This window comes from Carettochelys insculpta, chromosome 1 (assembly GCF_033958435.1).
Source record: "Carettochelys insculpta isolate YL-2023 chromosome 1, ASM3395843v1, whole genome shotgun sequence".
In the NCBI taxonomy this organism is placed as follows: domain Eukaryota; kingdom Metazoa; phylum Chordata; order Testudines; family Carettochelyidae; genus Carettochelys; species Carettochelys insculpta.
Window position 1 is genome coordinate 127,966,320 of NC_134137.1, and position 22,672 is coordinate 127,988,991.

General features: G+C 41.7%; 1 protein-coding gene across 1 annotated transcript in view; it reads right to left on the minus strand.

Annotated features, from left to right (window-relative positions):
- NPAS2 (neuronal PAS domain protein 2) overlaps window positions 1-22,672 on the minus strand; it is a 188,285-nt gene that overhangs the window by 64,479 nt on the left and 101,134 nt on the right. The window contains exons 3-7 of the mRNA XM_074983272.1: window positions 20,816-20,964; window positions 17,005-17,096; window positions 5,777-5,866; window positions 2,435-2,555; window positions 1,362-1,475 (exon numbers count right to left, since the gene is read on the minus strand). Coding sequence (XP_074839373.1) covers window positions 1,362-1,475; window positions 2,435-2,555; window positions 5,777-5,866; window positions 17,005-17,096; window positions 20,816-20,964 — 566 coding nt within the window. The remainder of the gene's footprint in view (window positions 1-1,361; window positions 1,476-2,434; window positions 2,556-5,776; window positions 5,867-17,004; window positions 17,097-20,815; window positions 20,965-22,672) is intronic.

The following is a 22,672-nucleotide window of genomic DNA, read 5'->3' on the forward strand; positions in this document are numbered from 1 at the left end:
ATAGGATATGGAGTCATGATAGGAAAATAGGGGGCAGTTTTAGGCTTAGGAAAGGAAAAAGACTGAGAATCTTTGTACATCACTTGATCAAAAATTCTCAAAGTGAGAAATGTATCTTTATAGGTGATCATTTGAATTCAAGCTTCTGTTCTAGAAAGCTGCACTGCTCAGCCAGTCAGTTTGTATGTCATTCTGTTAAATTTCACGTCATTCTGAACAGTGAAGAGACTAAAAACAGAAGACAGAAAGGCAGTGTTGTGTTTTTATGTGAATAAACTCATAAATCACATGAAACAAAGTCAGAAATACATTTTACCATGCTGTATGTGCCTTTCTATTTTACTCATATGGATCAAGAAAGTTAAATGGGGCAGTAAAGTTTTTCATAATGTGGCGTGTGGCTTTTGGAAAGCACAGAGAGGAATTTTTGCAGAGGATGACCCATTTGGGACAATAACAGAAACTTCTGAAATAAACCTCTTTGGAATTCAAACAGGCAAATTATCAAAGGCAAACTGTGGTGCAGGGAAAGAAGTAGTGATAAAGGAGTATTTCTTCGCTGTCTCTCAAAAGCTGTATTGCAGCCTATTTGACAGAGCATGTTACATATATAAATTATTTGTCATCCCTTGAAAAATTATCTCCTCAGTCCAAACATACTCTATTAATGTTTGCTGAATTTAATTCTGCCTTTGTTACTCTATAAATACAGGTTACTTGGGATGGAATATGAAATGAAACAGTTTGGGATTTATTGATCTGCTCCTCTGAGTTATCCAGCCACCATGTAAGTCAAGGGGAGTTGAGCTTGCTTGATACCTTAGTGGATCCCGTCTAAATGCGTTAGTGGCCACAATGGAGCAAATCTAACAGCATCATTGGGAGCTTACAATATCGTAGACTTCATCTTGAGGCACTATAGCACTTAGCAAAATTCCATGGAGGAATGGTGATGGAGAAGATTCACTAGTTTTTTTCAGCAATGGAGCTGTTGGGAGTAACATTTTCAGAGGTGAAAGTTTTCTTAGGGATCTTAATTTTAGACATACTTAGCATTAGTCAGTGTAATCAAACTGCCCCCAAGACTTTCAACACCGGACAAAGGCAGCAGATACCCAGAACAGGATAACTGTGGTACCAGTCTAGAAGTAAAGTGTACTGACACAAAGTTTAAACAGCTACAGACTTCAACAATATGTATCTGGCAGTTACTAATCGGTTGCTAACTACCAAAGGAACTACATTTATGCCATATTGTTAGAAATAACCTTTCAGCTGCAGACTGACTGTTCTACGTAACCACATATGCTTTTTGCACAAATAAAACATTTAATAACATTCACATGAAAGATGAGGCTTACCATTGCTGTAAGAATGAAAATTCCCTACAAATTTTATGTATTCATATGTTGGAAATTCCTTCGGGTTCAAACTTCCTCTCAGAAGATGACAGTAAAACTCTAAATCATTGTCAGCTGGATTGTTAGAAGAAGGAGAAATAAATAAATAGGCTATTTAAACTAAACACAATGAACGGAAACTTTGGCCCTGATCCTGCACCTGATAGCATGTGGCTGTACTAGCTGATCCCCACTGAGTGCAATCCACCAGCATGCTAATTACAGGATTGAAGGCTCTGTGAAAAAAGCCTTAAATAAATCACTGCTAACAGATTTTTTTATGGCTGCCTTACAGAATTTGGACCTGGCTCCCCACTCCATTTCATCAATTTTATTAAAGGAACACTGCTATAACCCTGGCATAATGTAATGCAGAATCAGACCCTCCGTGTATAACCCTTACTGATTTAGGCTTTTCTTTCTATAATTCACAGATGGTAAATATCTTTAAGATTAACACTGGAATACCAGTGGGTTTCCTATAAAGTGGTTTTTAAAATTATGTAGATGCTACTGTCATGTGCTCCTTGTTTTCTGTCTCTCCCACTCTTAGTGCTAATTTACATGAAGGAAGTGAAAAGATTATTTATGAAAAATAAGTTACATGATAAGACAAATTCTGAATTATTTATACATATTTTTCAAGTGCAATGTGACACACAGACGTGCACTAGTGGGATATTTATGGACAGAATATAATTTTAACAAGTTGAAACATCAATTAAGGTGCGATTTGTGTCTGCTGAACACTTCTAAATTTTCATGGCCATACCTATTTTTCTTACTCTCTTCTAAGATACAATATTTTACTCTGCGAAGTCTTGCTCTAGCAAATAAATGAAATGAGTCTAGTTTAAAACTGAACAGAAGGATCATTCCTAGAGCCCACATCTGTTTCAAAATGAATGAAAATATATCTAAAGATGCAAAGTAGTCATAGTAACATATATCACATATAGACTCCATCCTTGGAAGACAGAAATCTTCTTTCTCTCTTGCTTTTCATTTAGTGGGAATGATAAAACAAAGCTTACTCTTTAGGTAATCTGGAGAGGCAGAATCTGCCATAAGCATCTGAGAAGACAGTATTTTATAAACTTCTGAATGTTCCTGTTCTGGGAGGAAATTTAACAAATTCTGATGCATGATGTCACACTGCAAGGAAAAGAACGAAGGCATAAATTATTAAAAAAAAAAAAAAAGACTGGTATTCTCATTCTCTACCAACCTGCCACTTTCTGCAATGGGGACAGAAATTTATTTGTTAAACCAATGAGAAAGGCCAGTTTTCATAAGCAGCTGTCTAAACTTTCCACACCCATAGGCACATAAATACACAAGTGCCAGAGGTAAAGCCCATGGAAATGAGTACGAATCTTTCCACCAATTTCCTTATGTAACCCCAGAGGCACTGAGATCAGTGACAAGGGAAAGTAATGTCTCTGCTCTACAGCCTTAGCTAAGAGCCAAATTGCTTTCAGCTCACGTGGTAGAGCACAGGGCCTTAGCCCCCAAGGTCACAGGTTCGTCTCTCCTACCAATGACCAGGGTCTGTCAGCCTTACACATAGGCTTGTATTTTGATCTAAAATGGGTAAGAGGGTACACAAGTTAGGCAGACGCTTCTTAAAATTTTGCTGAACAAATGTAGCAGGCACTAGGTCAGTGCCATCTCTGGTGTAACTCCATTGGCACCTGTGAAATTCCACTCAGCTTGAGTTATTTTGCGATTGAATCCCGAAGGAAGTCGCTGCTGCTTATATAGGAATAGACCGTGGACAGAGGGGGCGTAGCGAGCCTCCCTGTATGCCAAGCACAGGCACAGTTGCAGTTTCTGAACTTCAGGATGTGCTGCACCTGCCTCCAGGAGCACAAACCAGCCAAGGGAGGCAGGGAAGAGACCCAACCCTATGTCCCCACTAGAGCTGGTAAAGCACTCAGGCAAGGCGTGCAATAGCATTTTAAGGGACAGTGTAGCATGTAAACTCCCCTGCTGTCTGCAGAGGAGTTTGGGTAGGGGTTGTGCATACTCAGGCACAATCCTGCCTGGATTGATGGGGCTCTGTACAGTCACTAGTGGTCCACTGGCTTAACTACACAGTTTGGATTGCACTATGTTTACACAGCGAAGGAGAACCTGCAGCTGGCCCATGCCAGCTGATTCAGGTTCATGGGGCTCAGGCTGTGGGCCTGTTTCACTGACGTGTAGATTTCTCAGCTCCGGTTAAAGCCCAGGTTCTAGGTCCTTGCAGGGGAAAGACCCCATCTATTTTGTTTACTGTTTACTCAACACCAAGCACAATAAAATCGTAGTTCATGACTAGAGCTCCTAGGAACTACCACAATGTGAAAAATAACGATCCATTCCTTACTTGGGATTGGATACCAGACAAGGTTATCATGCTGAAGTTTAGAAGAGTATGGAAAGAATAACCAGTTTACAATCTTAGATCCCAGTTCAGAACAGTACTTAAGCATCTGCTTAAATATGCCCTTGTTGAAATAGGGTTTGAGTCTCATTGACTTCAGCACAGTCTTAGGTGCCTTCCAGAACGGGAATGCTTTTCTGAACTGGATCCCTTGTTTCCACTAGGATTCAAGAGTTGAGGGGAAAGCAATGAAAAAAGGTTCCTTCACAATGAGCTAAACATCTGAAGAACCTTGAAAAGTGAATAAATTCTTTGGAAATTACTGGGCCCAACAGACTGTAGGACAGCAAGAGGCAATCTCTCTGCCCACATGAGACACAATGCTCATTGAACTCCTGCCCTGCGGAGGACTAAAAGAAGTAGGTGGTTTTAGCTTGAGCTACTTTGCTACTGTTGCATAGCAATATTCCTACATTCATCACCAGCTCTCCTTATTTCATGAGACAGTTTCACCTAAGAAGAAAATAATTGCTCATCATATTATAGCTTAGTGGAATACGTTAGAAATATTTTGTTGGATGGAACACATTTAACATATTTGGCTGACTGGTGAGATGAGTGAAAAACATAATTACAATTTTCTTAGGGGAAAAATGAATCTGGAATAGAAGTATTTCCTGTTGCTTCTGGCTGTATATTTATATGGAGACTGAACTACTAAAATGAGTGAGGATTAATGCCTTAATTATCATACCATCTGTCCTAGGCCAGTATCACCAGCAGGAGCAGGAAAAAAACAACTCTTCTTTCTGCTCCTCAGGCCAGGCACAGGACAGGAGTGTTTGTGAGACACAAGACCCAGTGACCTATTCCCCCACCCCCAACACACAGTCACACAGAGCAGTAGCTCCACCACTACCATCTTCCTTGGGAAAGGCTTCAAGAGACTGCTTTCTTTTGAAAGGCACAATGCCAGTATCAGACTGTCACAGACCAACAGCCTGGTGACAACAGTGCAGAGTCCCATTCTGTTCCACTGAAGTCAACAGAGGAGTTTTGCCCATTATTTCAACAGACTCTCAATGCACACCTCAAATGGTGCCACCATCATAATTAGTATTTACTATTCCCAGGGAACTACAAGGACAGCTCAGATTCTGTCACGAGGGTCGAAGATGCTGTGACTTTCTGCACTCTTTGTGTCTTCTGTGGTCACTGGAGCTTACTAGCCTTTGGGACCACCCAAGCAGAAGTGGCCCCAGGGGCAGCTGCAGCAGCGACCCAAGGACGACCCAAACATTGGTCCTGGGGGCAGCACTTGGGACTGCCGAAGCAGCAGCAATCCCAGGGACGGACGGAGCAATGTCCTCAGGCAACACATCAGGAAAGCAGTCCCTGAGAGACCAGGCTGCCAGGGCAGCCAGCCCCCACCTCTGGAGCAGAGGCCCCCCAGAGCAGTGGGACCCCAGGAGCAGAGATTTAGTCACGGGTACTTATAGTAAAAATCATGCATAGGTCACAAGCTGTGAATATTCATTGCCCTTGATCTGTCCATGTCTTACTGAAAGTACACATGACTAATCTTAGCCTTAACTATAAAGCATTTTATATTTTTCCCAGAAAGTACAGATGCAAAATAACAGTTAGGTCATCTTGTCCCTCCCCACCCTACAACATCCTTCTGAACTTTGTCCTGTCTTAGTCTTAAACGCGTCATAGCAACAGGGAACTGAAGTGTATGAATCATATTCCAAAACCACAAAGATCACTGCTTTGATTTTTTTCAAATAATACATTTGTAATTTTGATGGGAAAAAATCACTATATTTTCACTTCCCTTTCTTTTAACCAATGTTAAAAATAAACTGGGGATTCAATCCTGCACCCAGAGTGAATACTCCTAGAAATCAATGGGATTACTCACAAGAATAACCATTATATGCAGGTTTTGACAGTTCAAGACTGATCCATAATTTTTATCAGCAGAAGAACATGCAACATTACTCACAGGTAAATGTCCAAGCAGAGGTGTAATACTGTCAGAAACATATAAGATACTTCCATCTGTGGTTACTGCTATAATGAAGCCATCTAATGCCTAAGGGAAATGAACAAATGGAGAATTCTTTAATACTAGTATGGGCTTTTATCAGTAAGTCTCATTATATATTGATCAAATCTTTAACTTCACCATATTATTGTTATTTTGTAAGAATATTTCCTCAAGTTGCAAAACAGTAAGGGTATGTCTAAGCTACAGAGTTATTCCAGAATAGCTTATTCCGGAGTTGTTATTCCAAAATAAGTTGTTCTGGAATAATGCGTTCACACTACAGGGAAGCCCCAAAATAAGCAAAAGTTATTCCGAAATAGTGTGTCCACACACAATAGAGCCTATTGCCAATATATCGCTGCTTCCAGGGGCTCTAATCTGAAATACTATGTCTACACAGCAGCCTTATTTTGAAATAAACTATTCTGGGATAGCTTGTTTCAAAATACCCCTACTGCCTGTCTACATGCCCCTATTCCAAAATATCTAAAATCGAAAATATTCCAAAATTTTGAGGAGCAACAGGACTTTGAAGTTGCCCAGGCACTTTGAAGTACCAGCGGATTAGATGTGGTTACAAGCGAGCCGGCACTTCGAAGTTTAAAACTTCGAAGTTGCCCCAGGGAGAAAATTAGCTTAACAAAGTGCTGCATATGCAGCGCAGCACTTCATTAATAATCTCCCAACACCTTACTGACCATGCTCCCTTCGAAGTAGAGAGCGAGTGTAGACACAGCCAGAGTGTTCTTTGCTGTCCAGAAAAATATGCTAACCGAGACAACACAGGGCTTATGAGAATATTTTAAATGTCAGTTTTAAAATCAATCACACATTTTAGTAACGCAGAATGGCTAAGCCTGGAACTTTGGAAGTTATTTAGGAAGTTATCTTTGTGTAAATATCAAAGCAGCAAGAAAGAATGCAGTGCTATTTCAAACAGTAATTCCTCACAGAACCAATCTGTTTGTATTAATGTAACATTGCATATTTTTTCATGTAAATACAGGCAATGGAAATGATCCAATAATCTTCAACTCCAGGTTTAACTGAGTGACTTTGTAAAGATCATGGTATTTAAGTATCCATTAGTGATAAAATTCACCTTTGTGCAGAGAGCCAATAAAACACTTGAGCATTACAGTAAACACTTTCATATCCAGCAGCCCCGGGACTGGTAGGTTGCCGGATATGCAAATATTCTGGATAATGGAATGATATACCTAGCAAAGCCTAACACTAAAGAATAATAAGATGAGCTATTAAGAAACAAACAAAAATGTATGCAGAGCACTTTCTTTGCCAACAACAGTAGTTTTGTACACTGTAAACTTGGTACAGTATTTGCTGTATTTATTCATATTTACTTTCACTGTACTGTACTTATAGAAAACATAACTAAAATTTACTTATGATTAAAATGCTCGTTATTTGACAGTCTTGGGTAACAGAATGATGGATATGAAAGAGTCTACTGTATTTAAATGCCACACCACAGCAGATTCTCCAGCCCTGGGATTTAAGTGGGGGAACCAGCCTTATGTCAGCTGTCTGCAATAGGACAAAATACCACTTTAAAATATTTTATCATGTACAAATATTTTCTTCACAGATATAGCCTATTCCATCTTGAGCTAACCTTCTACATGGCCCTAAAGCAAGACCTCATCTTCTACTCCAACCAAAAAGCACTTACAGTATTTGGTCAAGTACATTATTAAATTCATAGCTCCAGTCCTGCTCCCATGGTAGCTGATGAGCCAACAGCAAAACTCCCATTAACTTCAGTGGGAGGAGGTCTGGATCCAGAAATCATTCAGTCAAAGTTCTGGAATTGCTCTGATAACTATCTGAGCAACACAAATGTTAGAAACATTGACTAATCGATTAAACATCGATTAATTAGAATATGACTCATACATAGCTACTGGAGAGACCTGTTCCCTGTGTGAAAAGCCGGATTATTGTGACATGGAGGTCATAGGCTAATTGCAAAATTTTACTGCAAATCTAGGGAATGTTACCTTTTGATGGTCTTATACTGCATGATCTCCAGATCCTGTCAGAATCTGAGTATCTTTATGACTCACTGATTCCTATGAGAATGGAGGGTAACTTGGCATCTCACAGGAATTCCTATATTATTCTAGACATTTTAAAAATAAACAATACTTTTCAGTAAATAAACATTTGTCTTGGTGGCCAGAAGTGTTCAGTGCCCACACCTGCTTGCATCAATGAGATCAGCAGGTGCTCCAAACCTTTGTCAATAATTTATACTTAATTGAAAGACTATGCTCACTGGCTCGCTTGGTTTGTTTAGTTTTTTAAATTCAAGTGCAGATAATATTTTTCTGTCATACATTTAAAATAGTTGCTAAAAGGATTCTAGCAATTAACTCATGAAGGAGAACAGTGGCATTGCATGGCAGCTGGGGCGTGCTTGCTCCCGTGGTTAAGGTTTTCTTTGTATTGTCTTTAATCAACATCTTATGAAAGACATATAAATTAACTCACGTTGGAATTCTATGGGGAAATCAAATTAATGAATGCATAGATCATTTTATTTATTTAAAAATAGTCCATCTAACACTAATGCTGTGTATCTTTCATCAAAGATTATTCCCCTATAAAATGATCAGTTATACAGATAGAAATTAATACCATTTCCTTTTAAGTTAATGACCAAATTCCCCTAGTGTTTAAACTTAAGACTTAGAATCTCCTGTGCCTGTTGCCACCTGAGTCAACCCATGTCTCCCATAAGTCTGCCCACGGAAAGGTGTTTGATTCCTTCACAGGATGTCTCCATGATGGCAGCATCCTTTTTCAATCCTCCTTCTTTGTCCCCTGTGCCTTCTCTTCCCTCTGTGAGGAATCCATATTAAGATGTGCCTTGCGCATCTGCCACAGGGGTATCATGACGACATGGTGAAACCACTGTGGCAGTGTCTGTTTAATTATGGAGTATACAGTTTGCTGAACTGGGGGTACTTCACTCCCACATTATTTACACAATCTCTCCAATGAATTCCCAGGATTCTTCTTAAGCAATGTGATGGAATGTATTCAGCTCCTTGTGGCCTGCTTCCACGTCTGCCACATGCCTGAGGTAGACAGCAGTGCTGGAAGAGCAATAGTGTTATACAGTTTCTTTACAGTGTGCAAGACAAATCTTATTCTTCCAGCAGAGTGGCAAATGGGAAAATGAATTTCTGGATTAACTGATTTTTGCCTTCACTTCTTTAGTGAGCTGGCTTTTAGCAGATAACGTTCCTCTACGGCAGACTAAGACATCAACTTTGTCACACTCTTCTTCAATTTCACATTGGCAGGTGTTGATAGCACCCTCTCCTATCTCCATAGTCTTAGTCTTCTGTTGACTAACACAAAGTTCCTCATTAGCAGCTTCTGCTGTCACACTCTCAAGAGTGGTGCAGGATCAGGTCATTACCAGAACAGCAGCAATTTCACTGCAGCCAAACACAGTTTGGTGACTTTGAACCTCTGCTTTCAAAACAGCAACCTTTTGTAGTGGGACAAAGAATATTTTTAAAATAGTCATGTCCAGATATCAATAAGTTAGAACTTGTTTAGGTGACCAAGAAGACAGAGGGAGGGAGAGAGAGAAAACAGTTCATCAAGGCCTCCCAATAACTACTAAGCACTGGCACATGAAGAATCACAGTGCAAGTGACCATCTGTCCTGTATTAGGCGGGGCGGTCCCGTATTTGGGATGCAACTTATTTTTTAAAAGGGACTAATTGTCCCGGATTTGGGCCCTCTCCCACTGACCTCTTCTGCCAGCAGGCGCATCTGCTGGCAGGAGTCACTACCCCGAGCCTCGGGGAAGCAGGGGAAGCATGGGTGGCTGCCATGGCCCTGCCGCTTCCCTGGAGCGACTGCAGCTTCCCTGGGCTCCTGAGGCCGGCCGGTGGTTGCCGCTTCCCCTGGCTCCTGGGGAGGGCCAGCAGCTGCCGCCTCCCTCCCGGCTCCCCGGGGCTTGGTGGAGCAAGGAGGAGCTGCCCCTCCCCCCATATCTCCCTGTCCCTAAGCATAGTACTATCTTCTACTGGTAACTACCATACAAGTCTGCAGAACAGGGTTACTTATCTTGTGCTAACTGGAAATCTTTGAGACGCTCAGTTCCAATGAGTATGCCCTGTGAATGCCTGTGCACTCCTTGGCCGCGCCTACACTACAATGGTCTTTCGAAAGATGATCTTCTGGAAGATCTGTTCTAGAAGAACTTCTTTTGAAAGAATGCGTCCACACACAAAAACGTGGATCAAACGATCAATCCGCTCTTTCGACAGAGAGCGTCCAAACAGCCCAGGATCTTTCGAAAGAATGGGCCAGGGATCGAAAAATCTGGCACCATACAGCCCCCGAACTTTCAAAAAAGGGCCCACAGCGCATCTACATGTGCTGTTTTTCTAAAGAAGATTTCAAAAGGAGGTGCTCCTCCTGACCCGGGAGTGGAAGAGCCTTCCAGAAGAAGAGCCACTTTCTTTCAATTTCGGATCAAAAGAATGCATTTTGTGCACGTTTTCTCAAAAAAGGGCCTGATTTTCCAAAAGAACTTGCTAGTGTAGACGTGGCCCTTGTGACAAAGACTAGAAGATATTTCAGAAGCCGTGTCCGTTGGTCTTAACCACCAGAGTGTGGGGTAAGTGCAGTGAGGAAACTTATTGATGGTTTTCAAGCATCCCTCACTGGTGGAAGTTTGAGCTAGGGATGTGGGGGTGGAGGTGCATTTGCCTGCTACTTTGTACCCTTTGATGTTTCCCTGGAGGCTCAAAGACCCTTGGATGACAGAAGGGCAGAGGGGCAGAAGGGAAGAGGCAGCTGGGAAGAATATTTCCTTTGGAGCGCTGGTTCCCTGAGGAGCAGAGAAGTGTGTGACAGTTTTTGTGGGAATAAAGTGACATCTATTTTTTTTTTTGCTGAAGAGGTTGTTACTCTGGAATGGGAGATCTTCTGCTGTGGCCTTGACCTCCTTGGTGAATCCTGAGGAATGTGGCCATGCACATCATGACAACTGAAGCTACCATGGAATGGAAAGCTATCTGCTGCAGCCAGCGACGCCTGATCAGATGACCTGGCAGTAACTTCCCTGAGTGAAGGACGGGCCTGGAATTGAGACTGGCTGAAATTCTTTTTTTTCCTATCAAAAACATCTAGTTTCTTGTCATCCTCATTTAAAGGGGTGACGGTTCAGCTGGAGCAGTTCATTATCTTCCAGTGCAGCCTATGTCTGGCGTGGATGTAGCCTCAGAGAAGAGAAAGCCTTCAATAGGAGCCCTGTACTGAACTTCCTCAGAGGCACCAACCACCTGCAGCAGCACTCGCTTCCCAGGCTCCACAAGCCTAATCCCAGAGCAGGGTGGGAGGTCCCAGGCAGAGAGGGGCTGGAGAGTGAACCCACCCTGCACTCACCCAAAAGTGATAGCTTCTGTGCCAAAGGGCTGGGCCCAGGTTTCCATTTCAGGTATTGCAAGCTACTGCTGCAATCCCAGGAACCAGGCTGCACCACTACTCAGGCAAACTGGCCCAGCTGGAGAAAGTGCTGGCTGGACCTAACTTGGGATAGGGATCTTGTACAAATGAAAGTTAATTTGTGTGGATTTCTGAGTGTACAATTGCATCTTCGGACACTGGCTTAAGCCTCCGCTGGTCTGGACCACCACAAAGTTCAGGAAGGGGTGGGAAGACAAATATTTTACTGTGTTGGCAAGGCGAGGTACTTCAAAGTGTTCACATACTGGCAAAAACATGCCTTCCAGGGTTGCAGCACGACCACCCTGCCTGCAGGCAGGACAGCGATGGGGAGGGTGGCTGCAGCCTGAGTGCTGTAGCTTTCTGGGGAGAGGTGATGCTATGGGCAGGCAGCAGTACAGAGAGGTACCATACAGCTCTGGTAAACCCTGGCTGAAAGCTCTGGCATCTGGATTGTTGCTACCCTGTCCCAAACCTCTCCACCCAGCCTGCAGCACTAGTATTCCAGCATGGGCTTCTCCACTGGGCATGGATATGAGGCCTCAGTTCTTTATGTCCTTTGTGATCCTGGTATGCCAGCAGGTGTTGGAGGCTGCAGCCAAGGAAGGCACATCCCAGCTCTTCCTCCCTCGGCTCTAGCCTCGCAAACCTGCCTGCGGCCTGGGCCTTTCTTTTAAAACAAGTTATGGGTGAATTCCTCATTGCTGAGTCTGAGTAAGTGGCATATCATTGTGAATAGCCAAAGACTGCTAACATTAAAATCAACTGGATGGGACAGGACTGGTTCTGAACTAACAGTTGTTATTAATTGCAAGTTGTAGACATAGAGTTGCTGTCAAGTGGCATCCACTGTGTCTAACAAAAAAGAACATAAGAACAGCCGTAACTGGGTCAGACCAAAGGTCCATCTAGCCCAGTATCCTGTCTTCCGACAGTGGCCAATACCAGGTGCCCTAGAGGGAATGAATAGAACATGGGGTCATGTGTGGGGCATCATGAGGGGACACGTGCCCCATGAATGCTGAGGGCAGAAGAGACCAGGAGCCAGAGTTTCTAGGTGCCCAGCAGGATGGGAGGGGTCCCAATGCCCACAGCAGAGGTCTGCCCCCCCACACCAACAGCACTGTGGGTAAGCAGAGTGATACAGCCCTAGCTGGCTCTGCTCCCCTTGCTCCTGGCACGTCGTTCAGGGGAGCGGGGCAGGATTGCCCCACGCACGCACCAGCAGAACATGGAACAACACAGCTGTTGGGAGCAGAGTGAGCTAGGGCTGTGTCACTCCACTTTTCCCTGTTGCTGCCAGTGTGTGTGGGGCAGCCTGAAACCTGCTGCTGGCACCAGACCCCTCCAGGCTGCATTGCTTAGGGGAGGGGACCTGGGACAAGAGGTGGGATGGGGATGGAGCACGGGTGGAGAAGAGACAGAGCAGGAGTGGGAAAGAAGAGGGGAGGTGCAGAGTAGGGTTGGGACAAGGACAGGCTTGAAGTGTAGGGGAACTGTCCCGGCCCTCTAGGCTAGGGCTGGCATGAGGAGGCATTAAGTGAGGGGGTGGTCACAGGGCTGGTGCCCTCTCCCCGCATGTCTCTTGTCAGCAGTCGCCCCGGCAGAACAGGTAATCATCAAGTGATTTATCCTGTCGCCCGTTCCCACATTTCCAGCTCCCTAACAGAGGTTAGGGAACACAATCCCTGCCCATCCTGGCTAATAGCAACCAATGGGCCTAACCACCAAGAACTTTTCTAGTTCTTTTTTGAACCCTGTTATAGCCTTGGCCTTCACAACATCCTCTGGCAAAGAGTTCCACAAGTTGACTGTACATTGTATGAAGAAATACTCCCCTTTGTTTGTTTTAAATCTGCTGCCTATTAATTTCATTTGGTGACACCCTACTTTTTGTGGTACGAGAAGTAGTAAATAGCACTACCTTATTTACTTTCTCTACATCAATTATGATTTTATTGACCTCAATAACATCCCACCTTAGTTGTCTCTTTTCCAAGCTGAAAAGTCCCAGTCTTAGTAACTGCCGCTCAGACAGAAATTGCTTCATATCCCTAATCACTGGTGGTGTCCTTTTCTGAACATTTTACAATTCCGGTGCTTTTAATGAGATGGGGTGACCACCTCTGCATGCAGTATTGAAGATATGGGTGTACCATGGATTCATAGAGAGGCACTATGTTTTTTTTTCTGTCCTATTATCTATCCACTTTCTTAATGATGCTGAACATTCTTTGTTCACTTTTTAACTGCTGCTGCATTTTGAGTGGATGTTTTCAGAGAACTAGCCACAATGACTCCAATATTTCTTTTTTGAGTGGTAACAGCTAATTTAGATTTCACATTTTATATGTATAGTTTACAATGATGTTTCGCATTGTGTATTACTTTATATTTATCAACACTGAATTTACTCTGCCATTTTGTTGCCCATTTATCCAGTGTTGGGACGTCTTTTTGTAGCTCTTTGCAGTTTGCTTGACCTTAACTATCTTGAGTTGTTTTGTATCATATTTCATTTTTTACTTAATTTTTACCTCCTTTTCAAGATCATTTATGAATAAGTTGAACAGCACTGGTCCTCATACAGACCTCGGGGGGACACCACTATTTACCCCTCTCCAGTCTGAAAACTAGTCCTTTATTAATAATTGACATCACATTAGCTAATTACCGTCATTTGATACAGAAGCTGATTTAAATGATAGGTTACAAACCACAGTTCGCAGTTCTGCAATTTCACATCTGAGTTCCTTCAGAACTGTTGGGTAAACACCATCTCCATCTGGTCCTGGTGACTTATCACTGTTTAATGATCGATTTGTTCTGTTTCATTCATCGATTTGTTCCAAAACCTCCTCTAACGAAATCTCAACCTTCTCTAATGACACCTATTTACAATATATGAAGGCTTGAGCAGCAATGGTAGCAAAAAGCTGCAAACACTGAGACGACGAGTGGTAGAAAGGAACAGGAAATGCAGTTAGTCTGCAGCACACCTTATACCCTCTCTTTAGAGAATGAGGCTGTGTACGTGTGTGTGTGGGGGAATAAAGGAACAAACCCACAGACATTGTTACTGAAAAATCTTCCAGTCTCAGGCCCACAGAGTGCATTCCAGCCCACAGCAAATACCTACAGGAACCAGCACTCAACAAAGAACCAAAGTCATCTGCTTATTCATTTGTTCCCACCTCAAGGGAACATTTTTAATTCAATCAGAAGAGAGTTGTGTGTGTAAATTCCTGTGCACTGATATGCGAATATAAAATGAAGTATAAATGAAATCTCTCTTAAAAACTGACTTGCAACATTCAGGAGCCATGCAAGAGTCTGACAGATTCAGGAGATGCAAACGCAAAGTGGTATCCAACAAAATTATTTGCCAATTATTTTCATTTTCTGCAAAGCATGAGCATTAACAGAAAGAGACCTAAAATATTTAACAAGAAGAAAACTTATCAGCTATGTCTACACTAGAAGCATCTGTTGACAGAAGTTACTGTCAACAGGGTAATCTCAACAGCACTCTGTTGACAGATTGCATCTACACACAACTTGCTCTGTTGACAGAAGACTGTCACACTGCACGACCCACTGGTGCCAGAAAGCAAAATGGCAGCTCTGCAAAGAGGGCTGCCCAGCGACTGGAAGTCCCCTCTGTCGACAGGAGTGTCTACACTGCACTTCTGTCGACTGTAAACTGTCGACATCTTGTTATGCGTCACATTTTTGAGGGATAATACTGTCGAGGCAAATGCAGAGTTCTGTTAAGAATCTTCGACACAATGATTTAAACAAAAAGCAGTCAAGTAGCACTTTAAAGACTAGCAAAATAATTTATTAGGTGAGCTTTCGTGGGACAGACCCACTTCTTTAGACCATAGCCATACCAGAACAGACTCAATATTTAAGGTACAGAGAACCAAAAACAGTAATCAGAACAGTAATCAGAGGACAAATCAGAAAAAAAATGATCAAGGTGAGCAAATCAGAGAGTGGAGGGGTCGGGGGGAAGGTCAAGAATTAGATTAAGCCACATATGCAGACGAGCCCCTATAGTGACTCAGAAAATTCCCATCCTGGTTCAAACCATGTGTTAATGTGCCAAATTTGAATATAAAAGACAGCTCGGCTGTTTCCCTTTGAATAGCGGTGCGAATTTTTTTTTCAGTAACACGCATACTCTTTAGTCATTGTTAATTACTGTTAATTATATTGTTAATTGTTAATGACTTAAGAGTATGCGTTACTGAAAAACAATTTTTGCACCACTATTCAAAGGAAAACAGCCAAGCTGTCTTTTATATGCAAATTCGGCACATTAACATGTGGTTTGAACCAGGATGGGAATTTTCTGAGTCACTATAGGGGCTCGTCTGCATACTTGGCTTAATCTAATTCTTGACCTTCCCCCGACCCCTCCACTCTCTGATTTGCTCACCTTGATAATTTTTTTCTGATTTGTCAACCTTGATTACTATTTTTGGTTCTCTGTGCCTTAAATATTGAGTCTGTTCTGGTCTGGCTATGGTCCGAAGAAGTGGGTCTGTCCCACGAAAGCTCATCACTTAATAAATTATTTTGCTAGTCTTTAAAGTGCTACTTGACTGCTTTTTGTTTTCATAGTATATAGACTAGCACGGCTCCCTCTCTGTTACTATTCAGAATAATTTAAGCGTGTAGACACTCCCTGTGCTATGTCGACAGAAGGCCCCCTCTGTCGACAAAACTCTCTAGGATAGACCCAGTCATCATGAAAAACTAAGAGGTAAGGGTGACTTAACAGTGGAGCTTCGGAGAGAATTCACCCCTCTCCACTCCAAGCACAGGGCAATGGCTGCCTGCTTAGTGGTGCAGTTGCTCTTGCTGACTCTTTGCATCTCCCTGAAGCCATACAGTGAATCACGTCCATTCATACTTTTTTCTCCATACGAATATTCATAAATCACAACAGAGGAAACAATAAGCAGTGAAAACATGCTCTTTACTGACACTTAAGTGGCTGGTGCCCTCTCCCACCAAGTAATCTTTATATTTTAGTATCAGAAAAGTCAATTAGCAAAGATGTGGTTATTTATAAGACAGAAAATTACAGTTTGGCAGCTCATTTGGATTTCATCTCAAACCACACAAACATCGAGTCAGTTCCCTAAAAATCTCTGCTAGCTTTAGAAACTCCTATGTATAATTTGAATGTAATTTAATAGAATATAGTTACAAAGTGACTGAGTTTTCTATTAGAGAGAAGCTGTCTTTTGTATGTTTGTATAGCACCTAGTACAGGTTAAACCTCTCTAGTCCTGGCACCCTTGGGACCTGACCAGAGAATCTGCCAGACTACAGGAGATCAATATTGTCTAGCAGCATTACCAACACTTTCACTGCTTACTGACCTCTTAGAAGACATTTAGGGTTTAAATTTATTTTCTGTATTACATTTAACATGCATCTGCACCATTTTTTTCAAGCCATGGATTTTCATTGACTGCGGTACTTTGGTTATTACAGTGCCCAAGCATGGAATGGAACACCTATTGGTTTCCAGTTGTTCCTTTTTTAATGGTTACTCTGTTTTATGGTCAAGAACAATAAAATGTAAAGTTCTTCTCTGTTTGGGATCACAAAGGTGTTGCTGCTCTTAAAACAATGGCCATACCCACAGCAAAACTATATGCATTTTTACCTCCAGCATCAGCTGGGTGAATTCTTCATTGCTGAGAAATGAAGGCTTCCAGTCCTGTTGAATTTCACAAATGTCTGTCTGTGCTGAGACTTCTAAACAAACAACAATGATACAAATTCATAAAAATTCCAAAGAAAAGTATATTTTGCAAAATTGCATACAAACTGCCGTGAAGGACTGTAAATATTCACATAACTTTGAAATGAATAGAAGTTTTCAAGCATGGGATGTACATGCAGTACAAGAATATGGATAATTTCCTCATCGGGCCAAGTCCTGAGGTCCTTACTCAGTTTTTATTCTGCAAAACACCATTGTTTGCAATGGGAACTTGCAGTCAAATGGCCATTGTTTTTAATAAGTGTGCTAACTAGGTGAATATTGAGGAAGGAAATAAATAAGGCCTGAGCAAAATCAGGATGAGGATCAGTATATATCAAATATATGATTATAGTTTGCGGAGTTTCCAACTTGGCATAGGAATAGACAAAGGGGTAGATTTTGGCCTATAGCCACCATTCTGAATTGTGGCAGTGAAAAGAGCCCTTGAGGGAGCTGGAATACAGACAGTGCATTAGAAACCAGGTTTGTTCCGCAAGTTGCTTAGTGAACAAGTGGAATGTACAATTTGCAGTATCTATTGTGATGGAGTGCCCTTGTCCCCTCTCAGCATCTCCAGCTAGCTCCTTAGGGTAGTGCAGCCAGACGATGGGGAAGCAAACCAGAGCTTCACTCACAAAAAACAGTTGGAAATACAATCTCCTACCCTTTAAAATGAAATTTTCACTGGGAACTCATCTGGTGGATTGATGGTGGCATCCTATTCTGCCACATGGAAGCAATATCTAATAAGCTCTCCTAGGGCATTCGTCCCTGGTAAGCTTTCACTCAGAGGAGTGCAAATCTATTGTAATTATAAAGCACAGCTCTGTAATTAAGACTGAACCCAAATTAGAACTGACAATGATATTTGTTGAATAATTTATTTGAATAATAACATTTCCAATTAGTATTGGTACATTGTTGACCTGAGTGGGTAAGTAATGCAAGAAAGTATTTGTCAGATAAATCATTTGATTCATTACTCAACATTTTAAAACTATTTGCCTAGTTCGCTGTTGCGTATTAACCCAGCTGCAATAAAAGTACATCTGAGCCCTAGCACCAGTGGTTAAGTTGGGGGCAAATGTGGCCTAGCTCTACTCTGATTAGTCTATCTACATTTATAGGACACTTAACACCACATCTTCTTTGTTCCAAAAGACTGTCCACAAAAATAAAAATGGCTGAGTGACAGAAAAAGCGGTAAACCTATAATAGCGTCTGTACAAAATGTCTCACAGCAATAAATTCAAGCCTGCACACAAGCATAGGTTATCAGTGGAGCTGCAGCAGTCTGGTTCCCACTAATTTAACTGTTTCAGTATTGCTGGGGTTGTCAAGATACCACAATGCAGTGGCTTTACAGGCCCAGAATGCTCAGCAGATGGCTGTGGAAAAAAGGATCAGCTCCAATCAACTCTATTATGTATCCTACAAGATGAAGAATATTTTACAGTAAACACTAGCATGGAGAAAACAGTGCATTTGAAAAAAAATCAATTTCTGGAAGAATTATTTGAATTTTGGCAAGTTTCCTTTGACTAACAGAAAGAGACTTTTTATTGATCAGGAAATCTGAAAATTGATCTACTTTTCCATTACAATTAAATTCTTGGTTTAGAAAGCTGAATGTAAGAGAAAATACTGTTGAGTACAACAAATAAAAGCATATACAGTGGAGACAAAGTGACATTCTTTGTTCTACAGTATGTGGCATATCTACAACTGATTTACAGTTTTAAATAATGAATTTTTGTCTTAAAATACTTTTTGAAAAAAGAATACTAAACTAATGAGAATCAGCCCCTGCTGTCAGTGTTCACTTAGGTTACAAATGATAAGGTATTTTGGTGCTCTTTAGTCTTGTTCATGATTTAAGCTGATGAGCATGTGTAAGGGAACCCGCTAGGTGCAGCGGCTCTGAAGAGTTACATGTTTCCCTATGTTGAACAGTACCAGAGCAGTAGCCGTGTTAGTGCGCACTCCAACAAAACAAAACAGCAGAAATGTAGCACTTTAAAGACCAACAAAATTATTTATTCAGTGATGAGCTTCAGTGGGACAGACCATCATAGCCTATGGGTATACAGGGACCTTCCAGGAGGGACATCAACTCATCTAGGTTCTGTATACGCCTAATTTTACAATCGGGTACAAAAAGAACACTAGTGCAGTCAGTACACACTAAAATGTCATACAATAACTTGCTTATACTGCTGTATATACTATACTCTGAAATTTAAGTATGATATTTAAATTCCAGTTGATTTACTGGATAATTATATGACAAAAAGGGGAAAATAAGCACTTTTTCAGTAATAGCATGCTCTGACACTTTCATATTACGAAGTCTGATTTTGCAAACGTGTTTTTAAGTGAGATGAAACTTGCGATATGTCAGTCAAATCAGACTCCCAAAAGGTGTACAAGTATTCTGGTAAGGTTGAGAGCTACTGCCACCCTCACAGGAAGCTGGAGCATGTGCAAAGCCTTCAGGTGAATGATCATGACTTCCAGATCATTTTACAAGACCTCTCAAGGAATCTGTGATTTCTGGGGGCTGAAGCATCTGCCTGTTTCACGGGGTGGGAGGCGGGGGACAAACCTCACACCTCTGATAGAACAATCTGGTGAAAACTACAAGGCAAAATTGGCAGCACTCCACCCGCACCTCAGGTTTCCTACAGCAAGAGGTGATCTGTCTCTAAAGCTTTCTCACATGCCAGAGGTGTTATACAATGCAGCACATTTACAGTTTTTGTTCAGAGTGGCCCCCCAAAGACTGGAACAGCCAGGATTAGGAATCAGCATTGAGATACAACGGTAGTGCTGACAAGAGGACAGAAAGCTTATTTTCTCCTTTTTTTCCCAGGACACTGGGCAGCCCTGTCTGCCATGCTTCTGTTTGGCCATTTTGTTGAGAGCAGCTGGGCAGTACGACAAAAACTTCTGTCAGCAAATCTCTGTATTCTCGACATGGCCAGGGAAAACAACCCCACTCCAAACGCCTCAGCTGTACACCATGGACGTGCACAGGTGAAAACTTGTCATGTCCCCCATTCCCTATCCTCACAAGCAGATTCCTTGTCATGATCAGGGCCTGCAGTGTGTAGCTGTCATAGTCCCCTTTCACAAGGTGCCATTAGGGAACTGATTGGCTCCCTACCTCTGCTTTTAGAGAAGCGAAGAAGAACATTGTCCCGCTCCAGTCAGAAGTCTGTTGGAGACAGGAGAAGGGAGCTTCTTCCCTGCCTCCTGATTGTTTCTTTGTTCAGAGAACAAAGTCTCTCCTTTGCTTATCTCACAGGCCCCTTTCAGAGCTCTGCTGCCCTTTGCATTTCTTCCCTGACTGCCTGAAAGTCAGTCAGACAGACACAAGCCCTCTGCCCCAAATGACAGAGAACTGACTGGAGTCATTCGCCCAACTGCAAAAGGAGCACTGTGATCAAAAAACACAATTTTGAGCAAGCCCATCAGGTCTGAATTAGCATTATACTGCAGAGCTAGCAGGAGAAGTACTGCCCTGCACCAAGGAGCAGCTGAGGAGGCTGATTTGGGATGCACAGTGCCTTTAAGTTTTCTCATTATAAACCATGACTTGGCAAAAAAATCATACTACGTAATTTTTACCACTTAGGCCATTTTAACCATCACTCAAGTAACAAGAATATTATACAGTTCGTGCCTGGATAGGTTTAGCAATTTTTACCATTGTGTTTCTGTAGAAAGCCAATGACTTTTTCAAGCACTGTCGTTTTGTCCATTTTACGGCTGTTGCCTGGAAGCATGGAGCTGAGCTCTTTGATGAGAACATTGAATTGGTCACGTCTCTTCTTTTCAGACTTGTTACGCGAAGCCCTACAAACAGGGAAATAAAAAAATAATGAATGGACCTAGAAAGAATAATCATTACACGTTCCTCCTGTGACATATTTAGAAAATGAACTCGCTGTGGATCAGTGTGTGAACACTCATAGCTGACACCAGGCAAAGCTACATAAGCAAACAAGAACTGACTTTTCATCTCTGTGACCTTTTTGTTGGGACACCTTGAAAAGAAATATGGCCCAATAGATAGCGTGCTAGGCTGGGAAACAAGACAGCTGAATTTTAGTCCCATATCTGCTCTGTGACTTTATTATCTCATTCCTGTGTTCATGCAGTGCACACAAGCTGGGTCTTCCGCCTTACTGATATCACTCCAGCAGCAGGCTAAAATGTGGAGGAATTTCTTGTTCTTGTTTTCCGACAAATCATGAAGTTGGACTTGCAAGTATATGTTTTCATGCATGCACCCAAAATTCATGAATGATGAAGTACTTTCAGAAAACGAAGATTACAAGTAGACAAGATAAATAATGTGGCAATACTTTTTGTTAGCCCAGGAAACAATTTATAATGCTCAAACTTTTGGGCTGATCAAAACACTTGGGTATCCTAAAATATTGCTTGGTTGAATTAAATAATTTTAAAACATGGCGGCTTACAAGCATCCTATACACGTTTAATTGTAGAAAGGAAAGTTGGTTTGTGGGTTAGTCGGCAGACTGTGATTCTAGGTTCAAATCCCAATTTTGTCACATTGTGTAAGTCACAATTTCACTGTGCTTCACTTACTGGTCTATAAAATGGAGATAATACTACACCCCTTGTGAGTCTTGTCTATTTAACTTGTAAATTCTTCAGGATAGGGCAGGGGTGCTGGAACCAAACTATAAGCCTGGTATTTAGTGGAAAGCACTTCAAGCCAGGGGTTACAGCAGCAGCTTCTAAACTCCTAAATCCAGCACCTATGGTGCAAGGACTGTCTCTTCTTCTGTGTAGGTGCACTAGAACAATGGGACCCTAATTTCATCTGGGGCTTTTAGACACTACCTTAATGCTACTATTACTGCTCCTCCTAATCTTTTCAATAGCTATATTTTCATTTTAATTCATACCAGGTTTCCCTTTTAATTTTAATGTATGTTAAAAGACAGTTTTCTAGGAGGTTATCATCCAGGTTTATGTGACCAGGCACAAAACAAACTGCAAAATACACCAGAAGCTCTGCTTACTCCACTGAAAGGCCCCAGGCAAACAAGAAGACCAGATCCTCAGATTTACTTGGTTTAAGTGTATGAAGAGCTACACATCTGGTTACAAATAGAGGATAGAATACTCAAGGAGCTGATAGAGGAGGTATATCAGTCATTAGCTATTATCTTTGAAAGGTTGTGGAAGTTGGCAGAGATTCCAGAATATTAGAAAAGAGGAAATATAGAGACCGTCTATAAAAAGGGAAATAAAAACAACCCAGGAAACTACAAAACAGTCAGCTTAACTTCTGTTCCAGAAAAAATAATGGAACAAATAATTAAGGAAGTTATCTGCAAACATCTAGAAGATAATAAGATGATAGGTAACAGCCAACATGGATTTATAAAGAACAAATCGTGTCAAACCAATCTGATAGCTTCCTTTGATAAAATAACAAGTCTTGTGGATAAGGACCATCTTATCAATAAACAAGGGAAATACAACATAGATGGGGCTTCTTTAAGATGGGCGCATAACTTGCTGGATA